The 17,355-nt window shown below is 41.6% G+C and overlaps 1 protein-coding gene across 5 annotated transcripts in view; it reads right to left on the bottom strand.

Annotated features, from left to right (window-relative positions):
• Positions 1–17,355, bottom strand: part of cacna1eb (calcium channel, voltage-dependent, R type, alpha 1E subunit b) — a 57,702-nt gene that overhangs the window by 32,429 nt on the left and 7,918 nt on the right. For 4 of the 5 annotated variants that reach the window (XM_085805560.1, XM_085805559.1, XM_085805558.1 and 1 more), the window contains exons 1-2: positions 8,158–8,283; positions 6,928–7,067 (exon numbers count right to left, since the gene is read on the bottom strand). In XM_085805560.1, the coding sequence (XP_085661686.1) occupies positions 6,928–7,067; positions 8,158–8,250 (233 nt within the window). In that variant the 5' untranslated portion in view covers positions 8,251–8,283. Of the gene's footprint in view, positions 1–6,927; positions 7,068–8,157; positions 8,284–11,926; positions 12,197–17,355 lie in introns of those variants that run through there. The other variant, XM_085805561.1, reaches the window with a different exon arrangement.

The following is a 17,355-nucleotide window of genomic DNA, read 5'->3' on the forward strand; positions in this document are numbered from 1 at the left end:
ACATCATGATCGTGATCATGTGATCACCAATCAGCTGAAGGTATTTACACCTGTAGACCTTGGACAAGGTCCCACACTAACACCTCCAACCCTCTGGGACTGTGAGTCTAAAGGTGATAAGGATGTTTGCTTTTCACATGTAAAACAGTGTTACAATCTCTGGGTGTTTGATAGTCTGAACAGTGTTGTTTTCAATATTTCTAAATCTACTGTTAATTTTAGAAAATAAATACAGTAATTCAAAAAAAAGGAAATAACTTCAACTGTTTCTATTTAGTTTGAGTTTTTATATGATCAGTGTAATAGATTACATTGACTCAGCTACTGCAAGATATTGTCAAACAGATCTCAAAACTGGGAGGTATGAACAAGTCCAGTCCTCTACTGGTATAATGCAAATATGAATGAGACTAAAAAAAGGCAGGACATGTCTGTTCTGATGATACCAGCCAGCAGTGTAAAACTTAAGGATGTGGGAGCCTCTTTTCATATTTAATAGAGCTATCAAGATGTGCCCTTCCTGCTGTACAGGTCTTTGCCACCTTGGTCTCAAAGCACCCACGGAAAACCCTGAATTGGGAAGTTTATGAGCTTAAAAATGAGTAAGAGAAAATTTAAATGTTTTAATTTATTAAGTATTCAGTGAGCACAGATATGGGAGTGTCCCGTATTGTTTCTCCCAGGTAATTTGCATGTCCCTGGACCTTCATTATAAATAATCATACACAGAGCCATATGTTTTATATGTTTGTCTGATGTTGTCCAAGTTGCCAGATTGCGTGTGAAACATAAGCTCAACACACAATCCACACAATAATGATTTCAAAACCCATCTGTTACCACAACCTGGCAAACTGACGTGAGCAGTTGCTCTCTGCACAGACCGGGAGGACATTTGACTCAGAAATTGATAAAGTGTTGTCAAATGAACAAGTTTAACAAACACTTTGATGTTTAATTACAATTCATGGAATATTCATCCAATGGTAAATGTTGATGTTCACATCAGAATATGAATTGAAAAAATGTAAATAAATTATACCAGTATGTTCATTATGTGTATATTTTGTGTGTGCATAAAGTGAGTAGAGCACTGACACTGGATTGCAGCCGTGATAACAAAGAAGCCTCATTTAGTTTTTGCTGCATATACCACACATGTGGAACAAATAACCAGTCCTGATGTATACCCCAACTCTTTCACAAGGTCACTGTTCTGATTCCACTGTGCAACGATCCAGCCACCGGTTAACGTTCATAGCGAGAGGCTAATCTCTTCCTCGTTGGCTCCTTAAGTGAAGCACTGTTGCACTGTATTGTACCAAACTGGCTCTGGAGAGGATGAATTCATTACATGCACAGAATGCAGCCTCTCCCACACACCTCCACCTACACTCACTAAGAACACCACCAAAAACTACAGTAATCAGCAGCATCACGTTGCTCACATTTCGACACAGCTCTGCATATGGTAATGCGCATCAACATAATGCATCAGCAAATTAACGTCTTTGAATTAAATAAAAGCTAGCTGAATGAAACAGCTGCGACATTAATGATGTTCAGGTGAATTGGGACAACATTTTTTTTAAAGGTATTAGTCCACTATTAGTCATAGAATAAATGGATGGGTGTATGTTTTCCCAAAGAAAACCCACCTGGGACTGTGGGCTATTGTTTATTCAGCTCAATTACACGAGCAAAATTAGAGCTGAGACCACTGCAGTCGTCCCTGTGTCACTTAAAAGGTAGATAGGTAGATAGATACCATCAAACTAGCAGAAACAACACAGTAACATACACTGGCACGCAAAGCTAGATTTAGAAATGAGCAAAGCTGGCAAATGCCTGAAGCCACAAACCACGTTTTTTTGTGAGTGTAATTTAAAAAACATAATCAAGTGCAACATCAGATGTGTTGCCATATCTGTTCAATGTAAATGCACCATACTCTGTACTAGCAGGCTAGCTTCGTCTGTGAGCAAGCTCAGTTAACTATGCAGCACCTAAACCAGTTACTGGGCGGTTAATAGGTGCACATGCACATGTTTGTGCTGTGCTGTTGTGCAGTTTGAGCTGTTGAGTGTTATTTGGTTTTATTAAGACTGCAAATTGTGGGCACTGTGTCACAATCAAGTTTTAACAGCTCATTTTTTTTATTTTGTTCACATTATGCTCACATGGTACATACGGACTACGCAGTCGTATTTAAGCGTCGGAGCACTTGTTGTGTTTCGGATGACATTGCCAGGTTCTGCCATGTGCGCTTGCAACAAGGCAAATATGCAGATGACAGTATAAAGTGGTGAACATTGGTCCAAATGAAAATGTCTGCCCAACGTCCACCAAATGTTCTTCCGACCATACGTCCACCTGCACATTTAATTCTATAGACAAAAGCTGCTTTAGCATGAATAGACAGGCAGACAAAAGTGAGACTGTTCTCACTTCTGTATGTCTATCTTTGTGCCAGATGGCTAATGAATCACTCCCAACTCCCACCCAGTTGTATTATTCATCCTGTCTAAAGAGCAACAATTTTAGCAAAGTGTCACACTTTGTAAGAGGGACACTGGACGGGGGCAACGAGGGAAAACTGATAACCGTCGTGCAATATGACGGGATACTGACACACACAAACCCACAGAGGCATAGTGTGCAGGCACAGCTAGGATCAATATCATTGTCATCTATATATATCAAGGTACGACAAATGACTAAGAGCTCATCAACATGAGGGAAACAGGTTCACTGGTAAAAGATCTGTACCTGCAGCCTCATAAATGGAGTAACATGCACACACACATGCACAAGTCATTTGGGAGACATCTTATTGCTAATCAAAGCATCGGATCCACCTGTTTGCCGCGGGACATAATTGACCATTTTAGGAATCCCACTGAATTAAATTGGTTTGTGGGTGACTTGTTCTAACTGTGGTGCTTTTTGCTACACACTCTTCACTCAGATTAAGGATTTTAATTGAGCTCAGTGTCCCAGCAGATTCGCTTCTAGCAATTCATTAATATGAAATGGAATGAATGCCGCCAGCACTGGCCCAGTGGCCTCGATTTTATTCCCAACTGGCCCCTATGACACATGTGTGTTTTCTTTTAAGTCTGACTTACTTGTGCTGTGCCACCAGAGTGATAGAGAGAGAGTGTGTGTTTGTGTGTATCTGAGTGAGCGAGGGAAGAGAGGGGAAAGCAGCATATGTGCTACTAGAAAATGTGTCAGATGGGATGGAGGAAATCAGGTCGTCAGTTACCAATTCCAGCTGTGGCGGGAGTTGGACAAGATGATCTATGGGCAGCAGAAAACACACGCTGACAACTTTGTGCATTTTTTACAGTTTCATACATGATCAGTTGTATTGGAAACACTAACAACTAACACAACTGATTAAAACAGTCATAAAATACCACATCCTCACTTTGAGTGCATCCTTACTGTCTTGGCTGTAACCTGCGCTCGGTCATTGACCACCACTGACACATATCTATTTTCTTATCTTATTTTTTTATTCTTACCTTAAGTTTTACCAGGCAAAACATTAAGAACAAAGTTCTTATCAACAATGTTGGCCTGGCAAGTGCCATAAAACACTTGCAGGGGAAGAGGGAGAAAGTTAGGATGTATATTTAAGAGGCACACATTTCTGAATTCATACCAATGTGCAGAAAATAAGGACTGAAATTGAATCCGGGGCGGACCAGGGCGGACCACAGCTCAACTAAGGAAGTCACCCCTGGTCATCTTCAAGCTGTTTGCACAACCACTGGAGTCAAAGCCCCTGACAAATGTCTGCCTGATATTAAATATTCATGACTGTTTAAGAGGCCATAAAAGTAAAAATTAGATGGGAAAAAAAATCGCCCACACGTAATTTGAGTGTAATTAAAGAGTTTTCATTGGACTGTGTGAAGGTGGTTTAATTGAATTTGATTGACGGCGCTGCCAAACATAACCAAACAAACCCACAACTGTCATTACATTTTGTCTTAAATGTTGCTAAATACTCACTAACACTACTTTCTATTTTCAGTACCACTCACTTTCTTTTGGCTTGAAAGGTGCAAGTAACACATTGGGCTATGTTTTGGCAATTACAGTGAGTGTTAAGATACTGAACATATGGATTAACAATAGAGAAGTGAATTATGCAGCAGGAGTGAGGGGAAGTGTTCAGATCCTTAACCTAAGTAAAAAATACTAATACATCACTGGTAAAGTCCTGCCTGCTTAACTACTACTACTAGGAAAAATGGCAGCACCTGTCATATAATCATATCTTAAATTATTAACAGTTATTGATAATAGGTCTGTGTAAGCAGCATTTACACTGGTCAAGACAGAGAGGCGTTAAGTCAAACTGATCACTGTTGCTTTTTCCACAAAGAATCTTTTTGTCTGACTTTAGTACTTAACTACATCTGAATATCTGCGTGACCTCGGCAAAGAAAACGACATGTCACCTCAGTGCTGCTTTGTGTCCCTATCAAAATACTGTTCTGAACATACTTGTATTCAGCTTGTGAATAATGTGCTCATCAAAACCAAGCCATGTACTCTGAACGGTGCTTTGTTTCTTTTCACCATAACGAGGACAGCATTTGTTGAGAAACTTAAGAGTAAAATAATTTGGTGCTAACACTGATTGCTGCCTAATGAGAGATTTCAAAGTATCCCACTAAAGCAACCAATAATGTTCAGATTATTCAAACTGACTGAAAAAACTTAAACCTTGTAAATCCTGTGGAAATCTGTCATCGGCACATCTGTTCGGCTTTTTAGGCCGCGCTGCCTGCTCTGTAAACGATTATGCTCATGTCCCTTTTATGTAAGAGGCAGCGAGAGAGAGAGAGAGAGAGAGAGAGAGAGAGAGAGAGAGACAGCGAGATGGAAAGACAGACAGAGAAATAAGAGATACAGAGAAAAAGAAAGATGTGGGTGTCAGGTTGAAATGAGATGTCAACACGCCGACAGCAATCTTCCCAGAATGCTGAATACTGTACACTTAGCCATAAACAGCACACCAGTGGTAACAATGCTCCGCTCCTGTGCAATTAATTTACGAAACCCAGTCTTGTAGGGAACAAATTAAGTCTCTCATTATGTTTTCTTCTTGGGTCTGTGTCTCCATTTTTCCCTTCTCCCCCTTGATTTCCCCCTTCTTTTCTTCTCTTTTTCTCTCAACCATGCATCCATTCTTTCTGTTGCTTTTGCATAACATCTCCAGCGCTGCATTCACATTTAATTCACAGAGGTCCTGGGGGCGAACCGAAGCAGGTTTTAGATACAACTGCCAATCCACTTATCCACCCACCTAATCGCTGACTGCAGAGCCTGACTGTGCCATGGAAACACACATTTCCCTGCATTTATGTGTTGTGTTTTCCTGTGGATGTATGTGATGTGTAAATGTATAATTCTCGTAAAGGGAGGGAAAAAAAAAAAAAAAAAATCACATCAACATAACAACAATAAAGACCAGCCCATAGCGGTCAACCATCGCTAACCATGCAGCAATAATGTCAGACATGAGGTACAGCGTGTAGTGATTGGAGGCCTTTAAACTGCAGTACGGACATGCATGGAGAAATAATGATAAATGTCGACACAAACACAGAGTCACATGCATGAACGCACCAACATAACTTGACAATCAGTGTCTGAAATTAATCATTTGCTTGACTACCCACAGGCTGGTAAACTAAAAAAGAATACTGTCAAAATTAATTGCGGCATCAGTTGCTGAGCATTAATTTAAAACTTTTTTCACTCTCACTCGTACAATCAGTGATGTTTGTAATTCATCATGGAGTTCAACCAAATTCAAAATTAAAAGACTTGGAGGCATACCTCTCTCTCTGTCTAGCACACACACAAGCTTGTAACCAAACCCTCTCTTTTACATCAGACATTCTGATATTAAGAGGCTACTTTGCTGACCTTCAATTTAGACGTTTCCACCCATTTCTAATGGCGACTGTGTGGGACAGTTAGGGAAGGCTGATAGTATTACATAATACTCTGGTGATCAAATGAGACAATGAATAGATCCTACTAACAAGCACTGTCTGTGTAACCAAAGCGTGATACTGTACAACTTATTCCACTGTGCCATAGAGCTTAAAATCACATTAAAAAGCCACAGTGACAGTTTCTTCAGTACCTATAATATCAACGCTTTAAACATCACAACCACAAGTGATAAGTAATAACTCATGGCGGAAAATAATCTCCAACAATTATGCAAGTTTGAGTAATGTTTTCTGAATCAAAGTGCACTGTGAGAAAAATAAAAGGAAACGCACATTCGGTTGCTTCTAACCTTGTCTCAAAGCGATCACTTTACTAGTAAATATCACCAAAATCACAGCACAACCATTGTCACTGTCCTATGAGTTTGCCGATTTTGTCAGACAGTGTTGCTGATATAAAATGAGGATTTCAGCAGTGCAAAGCCGCAGCTTGGAAAAGGCTTTAAAGTGAGTGCTGCTGGTTAACATGTATTGGCATTTTGGCCACTATTTCATCCTTGGGAGTGCTACAGTGGATAGCTGGAAAAGCTACTGTAAGATGACCAATTTTAAATGGTTATTCGACACCTTCAACAATGCAGCCAAACAACATAAAACCCCATAAAACATGCTGCAGTAAGAAAAGCACAGGTGTAATTAACAGCAGTAATCGCGTAACATTAATAATAGCTGCATTATGTTTAGATGAGTCTAATCCAAGGTTGCTGTATTCTGTTCACTGGCTCACTATATCTGATAGTGAGCCACCATATTTGTTCCTTTGAAGACAGATTTCAGCATCATGTTTGGTGAGAAGTAGTTCAGGAATCTGTCGACAATGTCTCAAACAAACATTCCTGCCTCTGTTGAAATTTCAGGTCGTGAGGGAGCGCAGATTACTCACCCGCTGAGCACGACTATGAAGTCCATGACGTTCCAGCCGTTCCTCAGGTACGAACCTTTATGGAAAACAAACCCGAGGGCCACCAGCTTGATACCCGCCTCGAAGCAGAAGATCCCAATGAAGTATGGCTCTGTCTTTTCCTGAAGGAATAACGCAGCATGAAGTCAGGAGTGAATAATAAAGCAACAGGTAGGTGCCGTCCATAGGGAGGAGTGGTTGAGTTCAAAATGTAATTTAACTCCAGTCATGAATGAGGCTATAATGTTAAAACTGTAACTTTTGGGATGTGCTTTGTGCATATAGGGTGTACACTTTAAGTCCAGTGATTAGATGTACCCTCCTGTATTTACTGTTACCATTAACAAACAATCAAAGATGCGTGTGCATCTAAGGGTAGAAAACAGATTAGTATTTTACCATAACAGATTACATACTGTATGTGGTAAACAGCGATGGGAAAAAATGTATGGTGAGGTTAATTTAACATAGACAGCCAGAATATCAATGAAAAATCCAGAAATAATATCATCATATAAAGGTTATAAAAGAATTTACATTTGATCAAGTGAAATGAGGGCAAAAATCAGCAAGGGATCAAATACTTATTTTCCCCACTGTATGTTCAATATATTTTACTAGGATATGTGCTTAAAGTAAAATGAAATCATTAAGAAAATTATCCAATTGTATATTTATCATATAATCTACCAACAACAGGTGCTTACAGTAGTATTTTAATCTATTGTATAAAAAATCTATAACTTTTATTTATTTATTTTTTTTTGGCTTTTTGCCTTTTTTTTATTTGATAGCACAGTGAGATAGACAGGAAAGAGGGAGGCAGAGAGAGGGGGAATGACATGCCGGAAAGGTCTGCCCGACGCGGACCCGAACCGGGGACGCCTGCGTTGAGGACTGTAGCCTCTACATGGGGCGGCCGCTTTAACCACTGCGCCACGCACCGCCCCAAAAAATCTATAACTTTTGATTGTTAATGTCTTTTTTTAATGTAAAATCTTAATCTAAACAGTAGCAGTATTGATAACTAGATTTCCATTTTGGGAATACTGAACAAAAAACATCTCCTCATGTTGATCTCCCCATAAACCCGCAGTCATCCTTGTTTGTTTTCTACCCACTTGTGTGAGTATATTTCATGATGACATTGAACAAAAAAAAAGAAAAGAAAAGTGTGCATGATGAGGATGTAAAAACAGATTTTGTCCTCACCAGTCTCTTTGCCATGGGGGTCTTGTCCTCTCCTGGGAGGTGCTGCTCCAAAGCCAGGACGACACAGTTGGCGGTGATGGTGGCCAGGATCATGTACTCAAATGGTGTAAAGGCCGTGAAGTTAAGGACATAACTTTGATCAAAACATGAAGCAAATGGCACATAAAAACAAACAGTATGTAGTAAACAACATCAGCTCAAATTCTGTCTTACACTAATACACTGTACTGTACATCGTTACACAATTACATCCCGATGCTGAAAGAAAAAACAAGCTTGTTACTAAGGACAACAGCTATTTTATATACAAACACACACTGATACTGTTTTTGTAATTGCAGAGATATTTCAGAGAACATGTGTGCGTGGTTCAGTGAGAAGGAAAAAACATAGATGGATGGATGATTAAATGACACATGAATTATGGCATGGTTCATATTCTCTGCTATTGGAAGCAATCTGTTAGAGAGATTGCAGTATCCATGGCAACCTGCTTTTAAAAGTGCTTTTCATGAAGAGACACCGAGCAGGTAAGGGAGGGAAAGAGAGTGAAAAGAGTGAGTGAAGTCACCTTGGCCTGACTGGTCTAACGACACAAACCACAACAGACAGCTCTCTGGGCTCCTTCACTGCATAGAGCAGAAACAACAGAAGACTATACAGTAGGAGATATATGTCAATTCTCTAACTCTCATATGATAAACACACATCTTTCCAGTATTTTTCCCCTTTGCTATTAAACGAAAGCAGCCAGGGTTTTGGTTTGAAATATGATGCTCTATAGACCAGGGCACAAGCAGAAACTGCAGAAAAATAACAAAAAGAAATGTTTTTATGAATGTAACCTAAATCTTGTGTATGAAAAAATAAGCATTTTGTGGTTTAGTTCATTGCACAGGTTTGGGTGGTGAACTGACTCTGATCAGGTAAATTGATACAAGTCATTATTATTCTGCACTGATTTATATAATTCTAGAAACAAATTATGATTGTTTAGACAAGCAATGCAAAAACACTTGTTGTGTAATGAAATTACAGATGTGAAAATATGAAACTGAACTGAAATCATTCGTACATTTATTCACTATTTTGTGAATCATTAAATCATTTAGGTGACTTAAGTAATCCACCAAACATTAAGTTGTTCCACCTTCTCGATTGTGATTCTTAGCTGCTTTTGTCTTTTTGTCTTATGTTATGGTAAAACCAAACCAAACAATATTGAAACTAAATATTCATCCTGAAATGTTAACATAGAGCCAACTTTCACTTGAAAAATCTCAAATCAGTTATCTCGACATCTAAAAAAACAAATAATTGTAAAAGTGTCTGATTTAATGTCCAGTTTGAAAACAAAAATCTTGTTGTAGGGCTAGTTTGTGCAGCTTCAACAAATTTCTTTGTGATTCCAAATTATAAAAAATAAATGAATGTTTTCTGTGCTTCTCAGGAGGAATATTTACTCTTATATGTATTCAGGTGATTGAAACAAATGTACATGTGTGTCCATGCACTGACATGTGGGACCCAGCATGCGCTGCGTGTGTGCATGCGATGGCGACCATACGGGCCCCAACACTTGTATGTGACTGCGACTTTCAGTCCCTTTGGAGTTCCCATGAGGCAGCTGCTCCTTGTTATTAATTTTCCTGCCTTGAGTGAAATGGGGTCACTGACTCACAGAGGAGTGCTGACATGAGGGCCTCTGGGATCCACACTGACTCACATTGACAAGTCCACATTGTTTCCACTGAAAGCGGCAGAAAAGAGCTAAAGTGGGAAACACTTAATAAAACTCACCCACTCTGTTGCTTCCTGTTACCTGTTGGAGTGCACGCCAGTCATCATACATGTTTTAGGCCACGCTAATGGAGTGCTATTGATCACATAACTTCCATTTAGATTAAGTACTCGGCCAACTCATTTCATATTGTGAACAAATGAATTGAAACCAATGTTGGTTTGAAAGGTAGAAAAAAAAAAACATTTAAAAAAATTGGGGAAAGTATGGCATGTACTTTGAAATAGAAAACAAGGAATTATCTATTTCAGCTAATGATTGTTTTTAGAACTGAATAATCTGTTGATCGTTTCCTGGATTAATCTCTTTCTTATATTACTTATTAAGAATTAGAACATTTAAAAAATGTCCATCCCAGTTTCTCAGGCTTAAAGGTGACATGTAAAAATGTCTTGTTTTGCCTGAGACACACTCCAAATCATGAAGATATTCAGTTTGAGATGACGTAAAGCCTGTGTAGAAAAAGAGAAAAGCAACAAATCCTTACACTGGAAAAGCTGCAACCATAACATTTGGGCTTATCATTTGTAAATAATGACATAAGTTTGTCATAACTTGATGGCGTAACTTGCCGGGACCATGACAAGGTCCAGTAAATTATCTTTAGTTCAGAGACTTTGATCCACATTGAGCAACAGAAGCCTCAAGAAACTAAACTTTTGGGAATTCGTATAACTCTCCATTGTGCCAGTGCAGCGACACATGATCAAACAGAGAGTGTTGCTATGAATTTGTACAAGTCTGTTTTTCCACTTGCAATCTCAGAACATGGACACTATGTGCAAAATAACCCTCGCCCAGTCAGTACTCTGACATGTGTTGCTTTCACAGCCCACGATCCAGCACGGTACTATACCGGCCAGCTCTCTCCCACATACCTCTGCCTCTATGATACAGACAGTCACATTACCGTGCTGCCAGTGGCCAGCTAGTCTTGACCACTAGCCCCACTCCCACACACCCACAGCGCCTGTGGTTAGGTAACAGTGGGAGACTGGCACACTGCACTGGAGGGGGTGTAAGACAGGAGGAGCAGTGGGTAGATATATGGCAACTGAGTGATGCTGTTGAAGTGATTATGCTATCAAAACATTTAAACATGCACAGAATTTATGAGGTAAATCACTCCAAACATAAATTATGTCAACAAATGAATTCATCTGAACAAGTATAGCACCGATGGATTCTTCTCTTTTGGCCTGTAATTACTGGACATGATTGCTCCTCGTGTCCACATAGCATCAATTTAACTGTGAACAATAACTTCCCTGATTATCTGTGATGAATCTTTAAAAGTTCAGGAGAAAGAAACTGTTGGCTGACGCTACAGCAGGAAGCAGAGGAGCGCTGCCTGCTGGATTTGAACTGACACCTACTCATGGCCAGGTTCATATTCCAATGAGCACTAAGGCAGCAGAGATGTGCCTACATGCCTCCCCCACAGCGAGCAGAGCTGCATCTAATGATCACCACATGCTAACTTTCCGTCTCCTGCCAGCACCGGGAGCACATGGACGAGCCAACCAACTGAGCGAGCGACCGACCCGGGGTCAGTTACTAAACAGAATAATGAAGAGGTTAACTTCAGGTATTTTTCTTTTAACGAGCTCATTATCAAATTGGCGATTCAACTAAGATATGGAAATCATGAGGAGTGGGTTTATGCAGATAAGCAGAGTGAAGGAGGGGGATGCCAGGTATATAGCTGCCAACTGGTGGGAGTCTGATAATGATTAGAAGTCAAGCAAAACACATTCAGAGCAATGGGGGGGGGGGTTGCACTTCACACTGCACTTTAGGCACTTTTCAGACATGGAGGAGTAAATGTGAGTTGTATTTCCAAGCTGCAGCTGCTCACATGCTGCCTGTCGCTGTCCGTGGTGCTGAACTGACAACAGCCTACCACACATACACACACACAAACAAGACACACACAGGTTTAAAACACGGCTTTTCATGGAAGGATATGGCCATTCAATGAACTTCCTCGCGTATTTCCTTATGATGTTGCCCTCTGCGAATATGAAGAGCGACCTGTTGACGGTGAGGCAGTTCTGCCGGTGGGGGACGGGGTTGTACAGAGCCATGGTCCGGGCCCGCTGCGCCTTGGCTTGTTTCATAGACGCCGTGAGCGCCGCCGCCGCCGCCGCCGGGTCCTGCGGGTCTCCACCGCGCTCCGGGTCCCCATCCCCGGAGTCCACGGTGCTGGGAGCCGACTCGTCTCCGAACCGAGCCATTCTGCAGAGAGACGGGGTGGAGGAGGGGGTGGGGGGGTGGGGGAGACGGTCCGCTTCAGAGAGTTTTATAGCTACTACAGGAATGTGAAGTAAAGCGGGAGCTGAGCGGAAAGAAATTGATCCACCTGCTTCAATCCACTGGCAGCTTTTCGAGCGCCCCCTCCCCCACCAAAAAAAAGAAAAGTTGCAAATTCCTATCACTCCATATCCACAAGAAGATGATGAAGAAGAAAAAACAAAGGGTTATCTCATTCAGCTGGCATCTATTTAAGGAAAAAGTCATCCATTTATTTACTGACGGTTCAGTTCAGACGCACGGGCTGCAAACACTCTGTTACCCCATCTGTTAAACAGCGCGTTACGATCAGCTCGAGACAACTTTTAATAGGTGCGCGTCTCTAAACTCAGGCAGCGAAGGAGAGGGGAGAAGAAAAAGAAGAAGGAGCAGGAGAAGGAGAAGGAGAGAGGGGGGAAAGATCCAGCGAGTTTACACCTTGCAATTTTCTACCAACATCCAAGCTCGTGTCGATCTGACAAACCGGCAGCTGTGTGATCAGAAACTACCGCGCGCTCATCAGATGTAGAGATCCGTGGGAAGTCTCCGCAAACTTCACGCATCTTCTTCACCCGGTGAACTTGACAAAAAGGAAGGTCTCGTTTGTTTAAAGCGTTAAAGCGTCTGAACAAAACAAATGCACCGGCTTCTCCTCAAATCGGTGTGGAAAATGAAGCCAAGAGAGTTTGCTTGACTGGATCTTTACAATCTCATCACCTGCTGGGAAATTATCACGCGCACGAGCACGAGCACTGGCAGCCCCCCCCCCCTCCCCTCCTCTCCCACAGTAACGTTTCATGATGGCGATTTAAAAAGAAAAAAAAAACATGTGAATGGAAGCTGGTGGAAGAGGAGGGACGTATATTTTGTTACCATAGCAATTATAGTTTGCTGCATGAACAAAAAACATTTTCCTAAAAAGAAAAAAGGAAGGAGAAAAAAAAAGCCTATAGATATGCTGTGTGGGTATGTGGTTGAAAAACCAATTACGTAAAGATGTTTGTGGGTGCTGAGGCAAGAGAAGGGGGTGTGAAAATACATTTAGCACTAAATAGTAGGAGCAGAGACAAGGTTTAGAGAAAGGGCAACAAGTGTGTGGATTAAGGCGAGTAAGTCAAAGTCATTACCTGTGGAGAAGCTCTTTATATTTGAGCTTTCCCCCATTGAAAAGCTTTTAGATAGTGAGACTGCATTGTCGTATTTTCTTTAATGGAGACAGACTTGTATAGCCTACTATTAAGACATTTAAAAACTAGGCCATTGTGCTAATATTGGAGTAAAAGTCAGGAGTAAAAATAGAGCATGAAATAGATCTTAGGGCTGCTCCCTTTTTGAGGGAGAGGAGAAGAAAGCAGGGTCTTCTTCACACTCAGTGACACAAGTGAGACCTCATTAGGCAACTGGGCTCCCTCGCTCCATCTGCTGCTCTCCTCCCTCCCCCACCGTTTCCCCAAAGATGACCACTTCAGCCCCCACAAACATGGTCTTTATTCAGGCAGAATGGCATCTTGTTTTAATCTCTGATAGATGCTGTTTGATACAATTAAAAGGATCAGCCACAGCATCAATCCTGACACTAGGCTGGATGCCGACTGACAGACTCCACACTGTCGGCAGCACAGCGCATACAGGTATCATCACAGACGGGCAGCAAGCGAGGGCTCAGACGGGGGATTGTGAAAGCGAGCCAAGAGAGAGTGACAAATTTATGCTTGGCAAACAAGTCGGAATCTGGGGGAGACGGGAAAAAAAAAATCGATTTAACAGGATCTATGAATAAGTCCCTAACAGAGCTTCAGAAACTCAACTATAACTCTGTTACCTCCTCGTCCTAATCTGCATGAAGCAGGCGGGCGTGTCACTCCATGCAAAGCAGGAGAGCAACACTCACCTATTGAGTGGAGATGATGGAGATCATAGGAATGAGAAGTTAACGTGCAGTTTTCTGATAGTTAACAGACTTCAAGTATCAGTTCTGTATCAGAAGAACATTTCTCACTTTCATCTCCACTTTCTCCTAAAAATGTCTTGCACAAGCACACGGCGCAATAAAAAAAAATCATCCACTTGTAAGTGGCCCAACAAAAATATTTGTCCATCTCTGCAAACAGCACATATCTGTGTGTGTGTGTGTGTGTGTCTCTAGCTCTCTCTTTGCTGTTGTTTCCATAGCGACATAGCTCTCTTGAATTCCTGCTCCGTTCTTTTCATTTCTGCCAACAAAAGCCATGTTGCACAATAGAGCAACCTCTTCCTACAGAAATCTGTTTCTCCCGAGTCCCGACACACACACGCACGCACACACTCCACCATCGCTCCCTCCCTCCCTCCCTCCGCTGCATCAAGGTCATTGGACGTCTTCAAGGAGGAAACAGACAAGACGAGTGTGCAGCAGCTCCACTACGCTGATGATCTATTGTGCTGCACAGATGACCAGATGTAGTCTGATTTTCAGAGTGTGCGACATTTGTTCTGCTCTTGCTCGCAGCCTACTCAAAGGCTTCTGAAAATAGCTGTGTAAACTGTTAGCAGGAAACAGCAGAGAAGCTCATATCAATTTGCCTGGTCCTAACCAAACTTTGAATGAGCTGAAACTGCACAGAGCTGGCGTCATGATTAGCCGATAAAGGTTTACAAGCGACACACTTTTATGAAAAACAGATGTGATACGGAGAGCACAGCAGCCTGCGGTGTGTTTTTATGTCCACATCCACAGCTAAAAATAAAACATAAAATAAAAAAAAGATTCTTTAGAAACACAGTGTAAGGGAAGATAGATGAAGCAAGGCTGCAGGTGACACGCACTGTGAGTTAAAACGTTAATGGGTGTACTTTGCGCCAGAACTCTGAAGAGCATTTATATAATTGCAGACAGGCTTTCACCCAACATTGACTGGAGTGGTTTTAGCATTTTATTTTTCTCTCTGTTCCCTAGCAACAGACATCCTCCAGTACTGAGGTATGTCAGTTTGATTCGACCAATAACTGCCGCTTATATCATCGCAGATTGGTGTGACACGATGCCAGTTCACCTTGAAACATTATCTACATCATGGTTATGGCTTCAGAGGAAGGGTCCAACCCTGCAGCAACTAACTGCCTCAAAATCTCTGATTGGTGAACCCCAAGAAAAGTTTCTCTTAACTCTTAATTATGATGAAATATCACATTGCTGTTTTTTCTGATCCTCCACCCATAAGCTCCAATAAGAAGTATAAAATTAAGATTTAATTTGTCTTGAAAATCAATTTAGCATTTTTCAGTCAAGCTCAACAATTTCCAAACTCTGGTGATTAGCAGTAAAGATATTATATGCTACCTCCCTGCTGCTCTTCTACTTTGATTCCCTAGCATCCCCTAATGGACAAATAACCACAATGCATGTAGTGTTCAGAAATCAATGTTTAGTCCCAGGTTTCTATCTATCCATTTTTTTTCTAATTTTCTGCTTATTATGTGCTGAAGCTGCTCATTCTGATGACGCTTACAAGCTGAAAATAAGAGAACGAAATAGATTAGCAGTGTGTATGTGTTTCTGTACATGTAGGGAGGGGGGGGTGGGGGTGAAATCAAGAGAGAGTGACAGTAAAGTGGACATGGAGTGGGTGGTGAAGGTACAGCAGAGTAAAGAGAAATCAGAGGATGGTGGAAGGAAGAGGGGGAGGAGGAGGAGGAGGAGGAGGAGGAGGAGGAGGAGGAGGAGGAGGAGGGAAGGGGCTTGTTGGTGGGTTGGGGGTTACTCTGATGGAGTGCCACTCCACATTCGAGTGGTGGGAAGCAGATAATCAGAGCGATGTGGCTCCTGAGTTCAAAAGTTCACAAGCAAGCACCCTCAGCTCCGCCATTAATAACGCTATGCAGCATCTGATTACAGTAAACCACAGCCAACGATGTCACACTAGAGAAAAAAAACCACAAAAAACGTCAGATCAACTGATGAAAGCGGTGGGAACTGATTCAATGATTCATTGCTAGAACTATAACAATGCCTGCAACAAAGGCCTCTGCATATGTATTGCTAATATGGAGCACCCTTTGAAATAAGCACTTTGTAGCTAAGCAACCAAACAACAATAATAAGTGTTATACTTTATACTGTAAAGGCTAATCATTTGAACCCTCGTGCTTTCAATACTCCCCTCAAACATTCCCCATGTGGAGGTTTTGACCGTTAGCAGCATGATGGAACAATGCTTTGAAGTGCATGGTCCTGTTTTATTTGCACATGGGTGTTGATTAACACATGGCTTCACATGGTTACAGTGATCAGTAGTTGGTGGCAGCAACATGTAAATAAATGTAGCTATGTGTGTAAAAAATGTAGTTTTAAAAAATATAAATGTTCATTAAACATTAAAGCTATAGTGCGTTAGTAACTTCTACGTGTCTGTGTATATCCGTTTCACCCAACCCACTACAAGAGGAAATGATACAACGCTGATTAAGCCGTTCGGCTCCTCTAACACCTCGCGGTATTTTTCAGTATTTGTTCTTTTTGTATTTGGTGACGTTGGCGACATTCCCGCACTGGCGCACAGGAAATAATGGTGCGTTCCAGGCAACCCGTAACTCGTGTTTTTCCGACCTGTGAAGTCGTACCAGTTTGATCTGGTACGAGTTCATGGGTCAGAAGTTATGAGTGGCCGTTTCACGGGTAACAGGTCGGAAAAACACGAGTTACGGGTTGCCTGGAACGCTACAAAGTCGTAAGTCGTGACTTGAAGCCATAACTTACGGTTTCAACAGCCTGCCTGGAACGTAGCATCGGTTTTACCAGACAACGAAAAGGGAGGGGGGAGGAGAGCGCTGCTGGAAGCAACATGGCGGAGAACCCGAAGAAGCGACCAAGAGGTTCAGAAGTGGATCCTACTAAAAAAGAAAAAGCCTTCCCGTTCGGCAGAAGGTCTGTTGGCGAAGAGAGTGACAAACGGTAGCGGTGGGGAGGGGAGGGGCGTGTTACACCGGGCCATACGCCATATTGAGGTGCTGGCCGTATCGTTGTAATAACGCAGAAATCCTCTAGGGGGCGATAGAAGTTACGCACTATATATTTAAGAATACAGACAATGTTGTAAAAAAAAAAAGGTTAATTTACAAAAATCTTA

Source organism: Trachurus japonicus, chromosome 17 (assembly GCF_045865225.1).
Source record: "Trachurus japonicus isolate A0001 chromosome 17, Traja_1.0".
NCBI classification, from domain to species: Eukaryota; Metazoa; Chordata; class Actinopteri; order Carangiformes; family Carangidae; genus Trachurus; species Trachurus japonicus.